Source organism: Dermacentor albipictus, chromosome 2, assembly GCF_038994185.2.
Source record: "Dermacentor albipictus isolate Rhodes 1998 colony chromosome 2, USDA_Dalb.pri_finalv2, whole genome shotgun sequence".
In the NCBI taxonomy this organism is placed as follows: Eukaryota; Metazoa; Arthropoda; class Arachnida; order Ixodida; family Ixodidae; genus Dermacentor; species Dermacentor albipictus.
In genome coordinates this window covers 142,784,480-142,801,107 of record NC_091822.1, presented here as the reverse complement: position 1 = coordinate 142,801,107, position 16,628 = coordinate 142,784,480, and the positions used below count along the sequence as shown (strand labels likewise).

Sequence of the window (16,628 nt, the reverse complement as noted above, 5' to 3'; positions counted from 1 at the left end):
TCCAACTTTTCTTGTGCAGAATCAAGGTAGCTGTGGAACCTCTGTAGATATTTTCCAAGGTATTTACCTAAGTGGTCTGTACTCCTTGATTGCGTAATACCTCTATGATTGCTGGTATCTCTACTGAATCAAATGCCTTTTCGTAATCTATGAAAGCCATACAGAGAGGCTTATTATACTCTGCAGATTTCTCAATTACCTGATTAACGACATGGATGTGATCCTCTGTAGAGCATCCCTTCCTGAAGCCAGCCTGTTCCCTTGGTTGACTAAAGTCCTGTGTTGCCCTTATTCTACCGGAGATTATTTTGGTGAATATTGTATATAATACTAAGAGTAAGTTATTGGGCCTATAATTTTTCAATTCTTTAATGTCTCCCTTTTTGTGGATTAGTATATTGCTTGCATTCTTCCTGTTCTCTGGGACCCTTGCAGTCGATAGACACTTCGTATAAAGAACCACCAGTTTTCCAAGCATTATGTCTCCTCCATCTTTGATTAAACTGATTGTTATTCCATTTTCTCCTGCTACTCTTCCTCATTTCATGTCTTGTAAGGCCCTTCTCACCTCATCGCTAGTCCGTTTTTTACGGCTTTTTCAGTGTTTCTCACATTATAGTTTCGAATATCAATTATTTTTGCCATGTTGATCAGTTTTAACAGTGCTGCAAATTTCTAGGTTGACCTGTTTCTTCTTGATCAATTTTGCTCTTTCTTTCTTCAAACTGAGGTGAATCCTAGCTCTCACTAACCTATGATCACTGCACTTTACCTTACCTATCACTTCTACATCCTGCACTATGTTGAGGTCGGTAGAAAGTATGAAACCAATTTCATTTCTTGTTTCTCCATTAGTGCTTTTCCAGGTCCACTTTCTATTGCTACGCTTCCTGAAAAAGGTGTTCATTATTTGAAGCTTATTCCTTTTTGTGAATTCTACCAGCATCTCTCCTCTAGCATTCCTAGAACGGATGCCATAGTTCCCAATTGCTTGTTCCCCAGCCTGCCTTTTCTCAACCTTTGCATTGAAGTCACCCGTTACTACAGTATACCGAGTTTGCACTTTTCTCATCGCTAATTCAACATCTTCATAAAACTGATCTACTTCATCATCATTGTGACTGGATGTTGGAGTCTAGGCTTGTACTACCTTTAATCTATACCTCTTATTAAGCTTGATTACGACTACTGCTACCATCTCATTAATGCTGTAGAATTGATCAATGTTGCCCGCTACGTCCTTGTGGAATTGGAATCCTACCCCATATTGCTTCTTATCTGGGAGACCTCTATAGCAGAGGACATGGCCATTATTCAGCAAGGTTGTTCCTATCCAGTTGTTCTAGTCTCACTAAGGCCGATGATATCCCAAACAACGTCTGATAGTTCCTGAAAGAGTCCTGCTAAGCTAGCCTCAATCGACAGAATTTGGCTGTTAAAGGTTGACAGGATCAGTTTCCATTGGCGGCCTGTCTGCACCCAGAGATTCCTAGGATCCTCTGCTGCGATGCAGGTCTGACTGCCACCTTGGTCAGGTGCCCTGTAGCTGCTGGAGACTGAGGGCCATGGGTTAATTGTAGAAATCATCAGGAAGGTAGCGGTCGAATATTGCACCAGGGTGGCCAATTTCTGTTCTGTTGAGGGAGTGTCTGTGTTCAAGCTTAGTGGTCCTTCCAAATTTGGTTGTACCTAGATTAGTATAGCCCCACTCACTCTCGGCATCTTTTGCCGGTGTCAGGCGTCACTCCAAGCCTGCAATGTAGTGCACTGGAGGAGGATAAATTCAAGCTCACTATCGTCAAAAAAAAGAAAAGAAAAAAAAGAAAAACCTTACAGAGGTATTCGAACTCCAGACTATGGAACTGAGCATTTGACATAGCTCAATCAGATAATAGACGAGACCATGTGACTAAAAGTACTGTGTCTGCGAGTCGTTCTCAAATTTTTGCGACTAACTGCAAAAAGCAAGCTTCGAAAAAAAAGAAAAGCACAGTACATTTACAGTATCCACGAAAGCGGTCACTTCTACATTTATCTTTGCGATCCCTGGTGCACTCATATGAATCACTCACTCTTGTCGCCATTGATGAGCTCAGCAGCCAGCTTCTTGTAACGATGCAGCAGGGATGCAGCATCTCGAGGCCTAGGCGACCAGCCCATTGCGTACGGGTATACGTGCTCCCACTGCTTCAGTCGATTCTTCATGTAACGTTGGTCCAGCCCCTTGCTGTTGGTTACTGCGAGAACCTGCAGACACGTTGTCATGGTTGGTCCTGTCATGTCAAACTGGTCCTGTCACGGTTTTCTGCCCAAATGGGACCCGCCACCAGTTGAACAAGCACAAAATCAGCTACTAGATGCGAGAGAAAATTCGTTAACTGGCATCATTGCTCATGATGTCAAGATCATTTCTGCGTAGTCGGCAAAGCGATGGTTGAAAGGCTTTCAAAATTATCCACCGTGCTTCAAGAAATAAAATGTGCTGAGTAAATTCTGCAACGCTTCAACACAACATTTATGTTGTCAAGGACAAGGATTGGAAATCGGTGTTGCCATTCTTTTCTTTTATTGCTATAGCGAAAGTGACACCAATTTGCTAAATGAAGATATATTCTAAATAAATTTTCGAACTCTTGGCCAAAAATTGTTTCAACTTATTTCGACAAGAAAAAGCACTATTCAGTAAATGTGCAATTTGTCGCTAAGCCAACAATGTACTTAAAAAGAAAAAAAAACTGTAGTATGTAATGTAACACCAGGGCTATTTTTTTTTACCCACACTTCGTGCAGGCTCATGCAGATGAGTGCAGTGCTGGGTAAAGGCTATAGCGTCGTATGCTGCACATGGCTTACTGGACTATAGCCATTCAGAACCGACTGCGTGATGTCTTCTGCATCAGCAGATGAAAAGCAACTGGCTACGCACTTCGCCTGACTTCACTGTAACTGGCTGCGTGTGTGTGTATATATATATATATATATATATATATATATATATTGTTACGTGACGCTGAAGCCGAATACTATTTACAATTTATTTACAGGTAAGCTCACGGAGGCCAAAATGGCGACGCTATATCAAACCGGCGCACACGTCGTCTTCGTCCTCCTCAGTGCAGCCACACTGTGGCGGCTGTTCCGTAGCAATATATATATATATACCCTTGCCTGAAACTAAATGCTAATGTACGAGTTTCCTTTTATCAACAAATCTAGAAAAACCGCAGTGTAGAAAGTAGTTTTCATACTACACTAGAGCTCCAAAATATGGCTTTGTGTATGTGGTGTCTGGCTCAGACCAGACGCATGACACGGGACCACGCAAGCGCAGTCTGCAACCCCCTTTATTCGTCACAGTAAAGCAACTTATATAGGAAATCATATTGAATGACGATGACGATATGTACACTGAAAGAAATGAAACTGAAACAAGAAAGAAGGATACAACATCACCTCCCGCTTGAAATACAACATAGTAATTTGCAACAACCAAAATAACACGAACTAAACACTTATTGTTCAGGTAAAGAAAACCCAAATCTTTCGACAGGTCGGCGTACCCTAGTGCTGCGACGCAAAGGTTGCTCCGCCGAATCCTCTAAAGGAGCGACCACTTCTTCATTAACTTCAGCCCTTGTTTCCGACGATCGCAACAGTTCACCATGTTCAGCGTCTGCGCGGCTTTCAGCCCCAGCGGTACCCGAGTAGTCGTGAGGCAATTCCCATGCCCATTGTTCTGTTGTCTGCGATTGATTGCAGGGAACCCGAACTAGTTTAGACGCGTTCCAGCAACGACCGTCGCTCATCAAAAAGCTATTTTTGCCTTTTCTGCCGACAATCTTGAAAGGGCCCATGTAGTTTACCGACGCTTTCCCACCGCCTGCTGGCTTGCGTACACGAACGAAGTCCCCTACACAAAAGGCTGGTCTTTTCGCACCTCGCCTCCTGTCCGTATACTGCTTTGCATACGTCTGCTTCGCCTTAACCCTAGCAGGAACATTCTTATTCGAACTGGCATGGACGCCCTCTCTTGTCGGCAAACCCACTGTATTGAGTCTTGTCCTTGGCTGGCGCCCGTGAAGCAACTTGGCTGGCGACACACCCGTTGTCGCATGCGGCGTCGACCTATATATGCCGAGATAGTCAACCACAGCAGCCTGGAGGGGCCGTTGTTCCAGTCGGGCAACCTGCATGAAATCTTTCAGCACGCGATTAAAGCGTTCTTGTGGATAGTACAGAGAAGAACAACGATGCACAATACCCCTCTCTCTCTCAAGAATGTTTCGAACATTTGCGATCTAAACTGAGGCCCATTATCTGTGACAATTTCTTCCGGATAGCCTTCTCGGCTGAACACAGTCTGCAAAAAATCGACCACGCTCTGTGACGTCACTGTAGATGAAAAGGCAACCTCAGGCCACTTGGAATGATAATCGATCAGCGATATCATGTACCTACAGTTTGAAGGGGCCCAGTCAATCGGTCCCACTATATCCATTGCTAACTTCTGCCATGGTAGCGCTGTAACCGTCACCGGCTGCAGCGGTGCAAACGACGGTTTAGCGGACTTGTCCGCGGCCTGGCAGATATGACAAAAATGGATTGCTTCTTCTACTTGTTTATTCAAACGCGGCCACCAGTAAAGATCACGTAGTCTCTGCTTCGTCCTCACAATTCCTGGGTGACCTTCGTGCGCAAAACCAACAAGGAGCGAGGTTAATTCACTCGGAACAACTACCTGCTCGCCGCGCATCAAAAGGCCATCAACGAAAGAAAGCTCTTCCCGCACGTTAAAGTACGGCATTATTTCTGCTGGCAAAGCTTTTCTAGGCGCCCAACCATGTACCACGTGTACAACAACCTGTTGCAGTGTGCTGTCTGCAGCAGTGGCCACCTGCAGCCGTTCCTTTGTTAGGCACTCTGATACAACGGACACAATTTCTTCCTGCATCGTCTGCAGCGAATCACAGTCAAGAGGTAGGCGTGAAAGCGCATCTGCCACGATATTTTGCGATCCCTTATGGTACTCTATGTCGAAGTTATAATACAAAAGTCGAGCTGACCATCTGGATATACGCAAAGGTCGGCGTCCTGTACCGGCAGCTGAAAGTAACGTCACTAGTGCCTGATGGTCCGTACGCAACAAAAATTTTCTACCCCACAAGTAGACGTGCCAGCGCTCGCACGCGAAGAGACAAGCAAGGGCCTCACGTTCCCCAGCGGAGTACTTCCGCTCAGCAGGAGTCAGGGCACGCGATGCGAAGGCCACCGTGCGTACGCTGTCACCATCGCGTTGCTGAAGAACGGCTCCCAGTCCCTTATCAGAAGCATCTGTCGTAACAATTACATCAAGGTCTGGGTTAAACATTTGTATGACTGGGCTTGAAGACAAACCTGTCTTAACAAGCTGGAAGCTACACTCAGCCTCATCATCCCACGTGAACTGTTGACCAGACCGCAGGAGCCTTCTAAGTGGCTCGACAAGATCAGCAAATCGCGGCACAAACCGAGCATAGTAACCAGCGAGACCCAAAAATGACCTCAAAGTGACAACATCGTGAGGAGCAGGCACTTTGACAATAGCGTCAACCTTAGACTGCAATGGTGTAAGCCCTTTTGAGCTCACCGTATGCCCTAAAAAGGATAGTTCTGAAACAGCAAATGTGCATTTCTGGTTGAGCTTTAAACCTGAATCACTGATGCGTTTTAGCACCTGGTGTAGATTCTTGTGGTGCTCCTCACGTGTCTTGCCCCACACAATCACATCATCAATGTAACAAAGTACGCCTTTGCAATTTTTCAAAATATGCTGCATCATTCTCTGAAAGGCTGAAGGGGCAGATGCAAGGCCAAAACACACTCTCTTAAAACGAAACAATCCTTCGTGTGTGATAAAGGTGGTTAGTCCCCGACTTTCCGGAGTCAGTTCTAGCTGGTGGTATGCCGACGCTAAGTCAAGCTTTGAGAAGCACGTTCCTCCAGCTAGTTCATGAAGTAGTTCCTCTGTATGCGGAAGAGGAAAAGCATCGGCAATTACTGCCTTGTTCACTTCACATAGGTCCACACACAACCTAATTGAACCGTCCTTCTTCCTAACGACGACGATCGGTGAAATCCACTCCGATGCGTCGACAGGTTCAATTATATCTTCGGCCAGCAGTCGTATCTCTACCGATACCTGTTGCCGTAGCGTGAGTGGCAGGCGTCGGAGCTTCGCGACGACTGGTTTCACAGATGAACGGCATTTAACATGGTGAACAAAGCCTTTCACATGCCCTAACTGTTCCGTGAACAAGTGCGCAAACTCTTGCGTGAATTCTGAAGGCAGTGAATCAGGGCATGTCACCTGGCAGCAATTCAAGGTTGAGCCGTTGATAGTGATTCCCAGGCTCCGAACGGCATCAAGCCCCAGCAGCGAAGTGCCCTTGGTTGTGACATGAAAGAGCACACTGGCTCTGTTTCCCTTGTAAGATACGTCAGCAAGAAAGCAACCGCTTAACTTGATTTGTTCTCCGGAATAGTTACACAAATTGGCAGTCGGCGGTCGCAATGAGTAGGTGTTGGCTAGATATTTGTGGTAGTGCTCTTCACTGAGCAATGAAACCGTAGCGCCCGTGTCGACAATCAACGACAATCTTATCTTCCCGATAGAAATGTTGGCTCGAATATCTTTCGCCGACGCATTACGGTCACCGATCTGAAGTACCGTGACGGCGTTGGCTTTCTCGGGCTTTCGAACGGCATATTTCTTTTTCTTCGATTTGCACATGCTTGAAAAGTGACCAATTTTTCCACAAGAGTGGCAACGCTTGTTCCTCGCCGGACATGCAGTCGAGTTAGCCATATGCGATGACGAGCCGCACCTGTAGCAACTTCCTTGCTCAGAGTCTGACCTTTTTCGCACATCTTGAATCTTGTTCACAGTGCTATGCGCGAATTCCCCGAGCTCTTGTTGCGTTTGCTCAATTTGCTTCCCGATGTCAACAGCACGATGCAGTGTAAGCGAAGACCCTTCATAAAGCATGCGTTCACGGGTTGTTCGTGACGAAGTGCCTTCCAGTAATTGGTCTCGAATCATGCTATCGGTAGCACTGCCAAAATTGCAAGTAGACGCAAGGTCCCGAAGACTGTTTGTAAATGCTTGAAAGGTCTCACCAGGCAGTTGTCTTCTTTGGCGAAACCGGCGCCGCTCCACCAAATCATTCGTAGCGCTTGCGAAATACGTATCCAGTATAGCAAGCGCGTCCTTGAACTGGTCCACCTTGTCCTCGGCCTTGGCGTCCGCGGTCACGTCTGCTCCTTGTGCAAGGATGCTGTAGAATATTCGCTGGCCTTCAACCCCGAGCGAGTTGAGCAGAATTGCCTTGCGACGCTTCGGCTGCAGTTCATCGCCGCCAATGGCCTCCAGGAAATTCAGGAATACGCGTTTCCACTGCTGCCAAGGTACAGCCGGGTCACCGGCTGTACCTTGGCAGCAGTGGAAACGTGTACCTTGCAGTAGTGGAAACGCGATTTTGGGTGCAGGCAAGAAAGGGGGCGGTGCTGGGAAACACCCGAGCGGCATGGCTCCGATACTGACCCTCGTCGCCAATATGTGGTGTCTGGCTCAGACCAGACGCATGACACGGGACCACGCAAGCGCAGTCTGCAACCCCCTTTATTCGTCACAGTAAAGCAACTTATATAGGAAATCATATTGAATGACGATGACGATATGTACACTGAAAGAAATGAAACTGAAACAAGAAAGAAGGATACAACAGTGTAGGTGAATGGAGTTACTTTTTCTACACAACGTTTTAAAAAAATGCCGATTTCTTGCACTAGCTACACTCGTTTTGCCAGTGTAGGTAAAAAAAGAATTGCCCTACTGGCAAACAGAAGTCCACATGGCACTTACCTCAGGCTTCAATATCAAGTTCTTGTCGATATCAAGGATGATCACTGTATAGCCATACGTAGCAGCTATCTTTAGGTACTGGGACGTCTCCCACACTGTCATGTTGGTGTTCCTGTTGATGATGACTGGCTCATTCTGCTGCATGTACTCAGTAATCCTGCGATGCCAAGATAGGGTTTAACTGAACATGATCAGCAACAAATTTATGGTCATCACATTTACGGCCATTATTTATAGATCAGAAACTGGGCAGCACGGTGCAACTAACCTTCTCAAGTGGCAGCGCACAGTACCCTGCAGAGACCCACCGTGGTGGCGTAGTGGCTTTGGCATCACACTGTTAAGCCCAAGGGCATGAGGTCAAATCCTGGCCACAGTGACCGCTATTCAATGGAAGCGAAATACAAAAATGCCCGAGTGTTGTGCATGGAGTGCACATTAAAGAACCTCGGGTGATCGAAATTTATCAGGAGCCACCCCCCCCCCCCCTACAGCATAACTTATAATCACCATAACGCTGTAATCATATCGTGGTTTTGGCATGTAAAACCCAACAACTTAATTTTTGCCTTGCAGAGGGATGACTGGTTCCACACTGCAGTTTGGATGTCTGGCACAGCAAAGTTTAGACTGTGATATGCAAAATACTCTGCAGGTGCCCTCATCATTTTTCTTTTTGCAGATAACAATAACCAAACAATGAATGACTTGATGAAAGTTGAAAGTAGAACCTGAAACGCAGCCACCAGCGGAACGAACGACTCATGGATTCGTGCGAGACCCACGACAAGCACGCAAAACTGGAAGCAGGTAAAAGGCAGAGGCAGTTAAGAAGAAGCTGTTTAATTACCTCAGGACCAACTCCAACGCCACCTATTCGAACACATGTAAAGCACAGAAATGCCTTTCAGAGGTAAACTCTTGGACACATTTTCATTAAATATGTTATATCTTAGAGAGAGTTAAATTCTAGTAACTGGTGAAGTGGAATTTTGATTAAGAGCCTGAATTTATTTCGAAAGAATTGCAGAAAATTAATAGGTCCGAAAAAAATTTAAGCACTAAGTTTAGAAATCAGTAACTCTGCACCAAGAACAGATGTCGAAGTTCTGTAAGCGTCATACGTCAAAACATGTAAACTGTACAAATTTGATATATGTTTATTTTACGTGACTTTGTTACAATGTTTATGAAGGTCTTGCAAAAATCATACTCTCACATTAGTGGTATAATGCATCAATCCTGTCTGCCTTAAATGTGTTGTTAGATGTAATTCACAGAATTGCGATATCATTTTTCATTGTCGAGTTAGAGTTGCAAACCTGATAGTTGCGTTTTCTAAAAATTCGCATTTTTCAACAATGTTTGTTAAGAAACTGATGGCCTAAATAGCAAAATTCGCTTCCTCCTCCAGTCACTAGATTTTAACTTTTTTCTTTTGAATGCAACAAATCCATCAAATTCAGAGCATTGGTTGCCGAGAAAAACTAATTCTCGTTTCCCATGTCGCTTGCGGGCACTAATCGATGCAAAAGGAAAGAGCTGCTCCGTGAAGGGTAGATTAATTGGTATGTATCGGTAACATTTAATTTGCTTTTATTTCGGCTTCAACTAAACCGACCTTAAAGATTCTTGAGAAAAGGCACTCCCAGGACGACACTTTACAACTTCCATTGTATAACCTAAAATTTTGGCGTCGTCTGCTTTGTGAGGAGGCCCTTTAAACGTGTTAGTCTTGATCCTTTCTAGCCCGTTACCGCCATTCCGCGACACTGAATCTGAGCTAGTAAATCAGAATGGGATGCTTAAGAGAGAAAAGGCTCGATTTTGTGTGGGCTTCCTAATAAAAGAAAATAAAGAAGAAAAAAATGTAGGTGTGCCACCTTCTCCGACCGAAAAACAATGCTCTGCATGCACATGAAGTTTCTTCTGATGGCGAACACCCCAAGAAATTTAACTTGCGAGGCTGCACCCATTACCGTGCGAAAATCACAGTGGCCTTCGCTGCAATACTGACTGTTTGCAGGCTGGCATAAGATGCGAGAGAAATTTGCGGATCTAAAGGTATCCTTTCATGTTGACACCCATTTCACCATTTCGTAACTGAACCACAAATTTCGCGAAGAAACATCAACTGGTGTGAAACTAATTTTCGATGTTCTAAAACCTTCCCTTAAAGTCCTTCCAAAGGCAACTCAAATGCTTTTCTCTTCAAGCACGTCATACTTTTGCTTGCAGAGATTGTGTGACTGCTCCACAGTCTTCTTGGTCCTGAGCGGAGCCATGGGTGTGAGGAACATCTTGTCCGCCCAGTATAGGCGGCTGCCAGGGTACAGCTCGTGCAGTCGCGAGGCCACGGTCCCTTTACCCGAGCCTGGAGGGCCGCGCGACAAGAACAAGATGCGGCCATGGCTGCGCAGGAATTCCATCGTGTCATCGTCCACAAGGCAAGGGAAGTCCACCACGTCCAGGACGTCGATGTCATCCGTGAACAGCGTCTTGCTCCCATCGCCACCTGTGAATCGAACACACACATGCGAGCTCAGCTGCATGGCGTGTGTTTTAGGCCAGACATACCACATATGATGTGCCAAAAAAAATGATCCGACGTGACGTGCAATTACAAGCATGTACAGTTAAACCTCTATATAATGAACTCGGTTAGATGAGCTCTTTGTTACGTTTAAATTCAATTTTTTCATGCAAGTAACTACAGTCACCAACAAATTTTTCTTACCTGGAAGGGGCAGTAAAAATTTCCAAGGTACCAGGTCATAGAAAAAAAAGGATTTCAATGCAAAAAAAAAAACTTATCCTCTTGTTGAACTTGAGATTCGGTGACCAGATATGGTTTCATGCTGTGACAATGATATCTTCACATTAGCGCTGTAAAGTGAAGTGTACGAGAGTTTCGCGTCCATTCCACTGCAGCCGCGGCTGATAGTGTCGCCCGCAGTGGGACACGAATGGTATCTTTGACTGTCCCCCTCTATTCCCCCAACAAGAGTCTGGCAGATCCGGCATTCCCCGAACTCAGAGGTAGCTAGAGGGGACAAGCACGTAAGCTGAACATGTGACTAGCTCTCAGAGGAGGAAATGGCAGATGCGAAACCACGTCACTACTGCCCAATGTCCCATGTTTCATCTATCCGAAGCTCCCGGTGCTGCCAGGAGAACCGGTGGACACGTCAGTGGGGCAAGCATTCGTTGAGATGCCAGCATGCAGTGGTCTAGGTTGCCTAGGTTAAGGTGGACCGTTGCCAACAGCGGCGACACTGTGTTGTGACAGTGTGACGACGTTGCCGGAAATGCTCTCAATCTCAACAACTACTCTGACGAAAGGGCTCGGAGCAGCTCACAGCAATCAATGATGGAGGAGATTGAGTGATCTTTCGAAAACAACCAGCCGAATGCAAGGGGCACAACCTCTTTCAAGCAGCTGAAGACAACGCCGCTAGTGAGAGCGGTCTAGAGCGCTCCGAAACGGCCAGGCGAAGATGCCATAAGTATGCACTTTGCCACGTAGACACCAGTGTGAAACCACGGCCTGCCTAGAGGAGACGCATACTCGCCTGCCCACTCCGTCTATAGCATGCATTGGATCATGTTACCGCGCGCTCACCCGTGCAGGGTGATGCGGGTGAACTGAAGTTTGTTATATCTTGGGTTAAGTGTACTACAAGCTGAAACTCTGCGATGAAAAACAATCCGATGAGCAGCGTCGTGCAGCACTGTCGTGAACGGCTTGTTTCACACGTTCAGCCTATGAGCATCTGCAGACACCAGATGACCATACTGCACCAATCTACCGTCGACACATCAACGTGTATTTCGCACCATGCTGCCACGCTGCCATTGGCCAAATGCATGCAGCGCTGCTGCGAAATTTCCCAAGTGCGAATTCCGCCACGCTGCCTGCCGCAGCACCCACTCGGGACTGGTTTCTGTGGTCGCTGCAGTTGAAATCACAGGTAAGTCGCATCACATTAAAGGAGTCTCATCAATAACCCCATCCAGCAACTTTCAAATTGATACGGACAGATACGCTGTTTGGTAAGGTTCCGACCGATAGAGGAGCAACCTTTTCGACGTGCGAGGAGATGATAAGTTTGACGCACACATGCTTTCCGTTCTGAAGACACAAGCATGATTATGCATGTGATCCGACGTTTTATCAATTGTGACAACAACGACATTCAACGAGTTTCAACAGGTTGCAACAAGTTCTAATAGTCGGAGCTGCAATCTATCTGACACCGTGCCAAACTATTATATGAATTATGCATCTCCTGCATCACTTTACTTGGTTGTTTATGCTGGAAAGCTATATAGATAGCACTGTGCCGGCATTCCAGTGTGGCCATGTAGAGAAACTCAAACGTGCCTATACTCTTATTATTTCAAAGCTGTTCTATGTCAAATTATTTGGCACAAGATGGCTAAAGGCCTGGCCTGTGGAGAGAACGAAGCCAAAATTACTGCACATTGAATTTTGCGCCGGAACCTTAACGCCTGTAGTTCTGTGCGATGATGCGAAATTCGAAGTATACCTTCTCGTACTTGGACCATTTTGGAGCAGGAAAAGTTCTTGAAAGTTCTTGCATTGAGCCTTTAGATCCCCGAGCTCCCTTTCACACACCTTGGAGACGGTACTAGTAGCGTGCTCAGTTACTCATTAGGGGGTGCGGTTTCTCGAAGCGGGACCAAAGAAGAGGGGGTTGAGGATGTCTTAAAACCCCTTGAACTTCGAAAAGCAGCGACACTCCTCCTCCACCTTCACACCTCCTCGTTTCTCCTCTCTTTCACGCTCCCTCCTCGACTGTGGCGCCGCCTACACTGCTCGAGCGTAGCATCGACGCCAACATGCGCTCCTCGCCACTCCATAGACGCTTCTCGAGTGAAAATGGTGCTGAAGCACGGCTAAACAAACGAAGCCGGCGCAAGGGCCCACGTGATGCTATTAGGCCAATAGGGATGCGGCGCTGGCCTCGGCCAGAGTGCACAAGGAGAAGGCGGCATTCTTCAAAGCATGGTGCTACTTTACGAAGTTTAAGGGGCTTTAGGATGTCTTGTCTCTTGTTTTGCGAAGTTACTGTTATTGCAAGCCTCCCACCAAAGTATTGTTGCAATGTATTTGGACAGAACCATGCACTCAAGAAAGAGACGAAGAAGTGCTAGTAGACTGTCTGCTGGCGGGTATGACCTGTGGACCAGCCTTCGCGTTTACCACTCACATTTCACATGTACTCTTCGTAACTGTTAAGTTTTGTTAAGTCATCCCACTCACTTGTACTAATTGGTTTTCTCGCTCATTAAGACTACTGGGAATTATAACTTTACAGGCAGCCACGCTTCAGATATCCCCGTAATTTACTGCGCTAAGCCTCCAAATCACAAAGATTGGTTCTCGGCAACGTATATGAGGGAAAACAAACACAATGTCAATGTTAGAACAAGTGAGCCCTCATCTTGGTGCCTTAATAGATGCGATTTTAAACTGATAATTATGCTAACAGGAGTGCAAAATTACGCAGATTTAGGCACCTAACAGAGTCCGTTTGAAGTGGCGGATAGCAATCTAGCATTACACTGTAAATTCCAAGCTCTGTCGTCCACTATTTTCGTTGGTGAATATTTCATGAGCCAGCAAGGCAACACGACTAAGTACGAATAAGAAAAAGAATGAGACAGATCTCAATAACAAGCACTTGCATGCACAGCCATGGTAGCTCTGGAAAGCGAACACACTTCTGCGCATTCCAGCAATACAGCATGGCTGGGGCAGAGCATGTTTTATTCAGCCTTAAAATGTCACAATCACTAGATACAATATGCTTGACGTCATAGAAATGCGCCACAGCATCCCAGTACGAAACACGCATTGAATTATGGCGGTGAACATGTCCCGTAACTTCTATCTTCGTCGCTATAGACACATTTTAGTTAAACATTAACGTTACTTTTCCACGAACGAACTCTGCAGAAAGAGAGTCTAAGTATAGTGTGGCAGCATAGTTTATGTGCGGGATGCATTCCATTACGCTTTGAATTTTGCATATAGATAGCGCACCTATGTGATACTATCTAATCGTCAAGCTTTGCGTGTGCGTCCAAAAGGTGTGAGAGGCAGCGCAATGAAAGCTGGGAGTAAAGCACCGGGAGCGCATTGCACAGTGTACTCTGCAAGTCTGCCGATCCGCCGCGAAATCAGCACATGCAACACAAGCTGTCGACAATGGCCTCCGAGATCTCCCAATCTCAGAGGTCGCACGGCGATGCACCTATCTTCCTACTTCGTCGACAGTGGCGCTGCCATCCTGAATGTTTCTGCATGCTTATTTAAGGTTTTCTTTTTCGTGACATCCCTGCGCGTTGTAAAGGGTTAAGCCACATTACATCATCATCACCATCAAGTTTCGATGCATTCGAAAACTCTGCATGGTTGTCCATAATGCTCTGTCGTCAAAGAGGCCTAAGGCTAAGCGAAAACTGTTTACACAGTCACTTGCGACGAACGAAGCGAATTCTACAAAAGCAACGCCAAATTCAATTGGAAGCGGGCGGCCTGGACTGCTGCCATGTTTTACATAAAAATGAAACTCCGGCGATCTTTGATGTGTACTGGCCTTAATAAAATTTTGAACATAGGTTGTCCTTTACACTCTCATTATCTGTCGCAAATGATATGGCTGAAAGTCATTTAGTTTTCCTAAGAATAAATTTAAGATTGGTTGAGTGTTCCCTACTCATGCCCACGAATGTACGACTTTTTACAGGACACATTGGGTTTGTGACGTCAGTCTACACCGCCACTTCGCTCAGAAACGGCAAAGCTGGCGGTTTTTATTGCGAGAGAAATTATATGGTCACTCTAGGCGCATTTCTGCTTTCTGTCTTCGCCGTCACCGTGAAGTTCGGTATAAAGTCTAAGGGCGATAAAACTGTCGCCGCGCGTCGTATGAACGCGTGTGAGGGTGAGCCGGCGAACGCAGTTCAATTCCGCGTGCGCGGGCGAGGAACGCGGGCCGGATGCGAGCCCTCTCCTGTCGTGCGCGAGTCCGGGGGTCAGGTGAGGAGGGGGGGGGGGGTTCTTTTCCGGCGGCTGGTCAACACCCTCTAGAGAGGTGTTGGGCTGGTACGGCGCATTAAAGCCCCTCAAACTTCGTAAAGTAGTGACACTCTCCTCCTCCGCCTTCCCTCCTCCTCGTTTCTCCTCTTATTCACGCTCCCTCCTCGACCGTGGCGCCTCCTACACTGCTCGAGAGTAGCAACGGCGCCAAAATGCGCTCCTCGCCACTCCGTCGGCGCTTCTCGAGCAAAAATGGCGCTGATGCACGGCGTGAGGGCCCACGTGATGCTATTAGGCCAATAGCGACGCGGTGTCGGCCTCGGTCAGAGCGTGCGAGGAGGAGGCGGCATTCTTCAAAGCGTGGCACTACTTTACGAAGTTTGAGGGGCTTTACGGCGCATCGATGCCCTCCTCGCCCGCCGCTCCGTACAGAGTGGAAACAACTGCGGCGTCTACTACGGCGTTGGGCAGGCGAATCGCGGACGCCGTATTGGATACCTTTGGCGGACGCCGCAGGGCTTGTCCTGTCGTCTTCTCTGTCTGTGTCCCTGTTATATGCGCTAGTCTTTTGATTAATGATGACACACCAACTAGCCCAGCTTTCTGTCTTGATCGCCGTAGAGAAGCGTTCCCGCGGAGCTCGTGCGTCTCGAAAGCGATCTGCGACGTGGCTAAAGTGCGCGCCCACGCGGGCCTCATCTTCAAAGCGATCTGCAATGTTTGCAGAGTGCGCGTAGTGCCGGTAGCTTCGCATGCGCTGTGCGTTCGACGTTTCGTTCACGTTGAAGTGACAGATGCACGGAGGTCAATTGGCTCGCGGCTGATGCCGCGATTACTTACTCCAGCGTTTTCAGACAGTTTCCGCTTTCATCGAGCGATGTATGTTCCTGTTTACCTGTGCGCGCGTAGCACGTGCTGTGCCGGTTAATTTAGTTAAAACACGTTGACGGGCTTCAAAAACAAGAAAGGGGCTGACAGATGGAATAGCACACTGTGGTATAAAGTTTGTAAACAGGGATGAAGTGCCTCAGACAGGCTGGCCAACGTTTCGATAGGAGGACCTATCTTCGTCAAAGGCGGCCTCGTCATCCTCGGCGTGTTAGTTTTAAAGGGTTAGTGCAGTGACGTCACGTGCGGGTGTTGTCGCTGGCGGCTGGTTTTAAAGAGAGAGATTACAAGAGGAAACAAGCGCTGTCGTCCGACGTCTGTGAGCTTCATTCTCAAGACGAGGGGACAAGAGCGTGAGAGTGGGCACGCGGGGAGAAAAGAAAAGAAATAGAAGCAGAAAAAAGGAAAAAAAGAAAAAAAAGGGGGGGGGGAAAGCCAGGGTGGCGCCAAGACAGACGAAAAAGGGGGGGGGGAGTGAAAGAAAAAGAAAGAGAAAAATGAAATCTTTAAGAAATACGGGGGCTTGGGAGCGTGTTGGGGATGCGAAAGGTTAGGAGGTATTCAGGGGGAGTCGTTGGCGGCATGTTTTTGAGGCATAAATCAATCACAGAATGTGTAAGCGCGATTAACGTATCCAGCTTTTCTGGACACAAGGGTTTAGTTCGCGTGAATGCCACCACGTGGCGTACTCACCTTAAACTTTTCAAACTTCCCGCGGTGACGCGGTATGACGTCAACCAAACAAAAATAAAAAAAGTAAAAGCTATCCCT

At 46.9% G+C, this 16,628-nt stretch overlaps 1 protein-coding gene across 3 annotated transcripts in view; it reads right to left on the bottom strand.

Moving 5' to 3' along the window:
- Window positions 1-16,628, bottom strand: part of LOC139056133 (2',3'-cyclic-nucleotide 3'-phosphodiesterase-like) — a 67,422-nt gene that overhangs the window by 15,918 nt on the left and 34,876 nt on the right. For all 3 annotated transcript variants that reach the window (XM_070534033.1, XM_070534031.1, XM_070534034.1), the window contains 3 exons: window positions 10,127-10,415; window positions 7,901-8,057; window positions 2,073-2,247 (listed from right to left, as the gene is read on the bottom strand). In XM_070534033.1, the coding sequence (XP_070390134.1) occupies window positions 2,073-2,247; window positions 7,901-8,057; window positions 10,127-10,415 (621 nt within the window). The remainder of the gene's footprint in view (window positions 1-2,072; window positions 2,248-7,900; window positions 8,058-10,126; window positions 10,416-16,628) is intronic.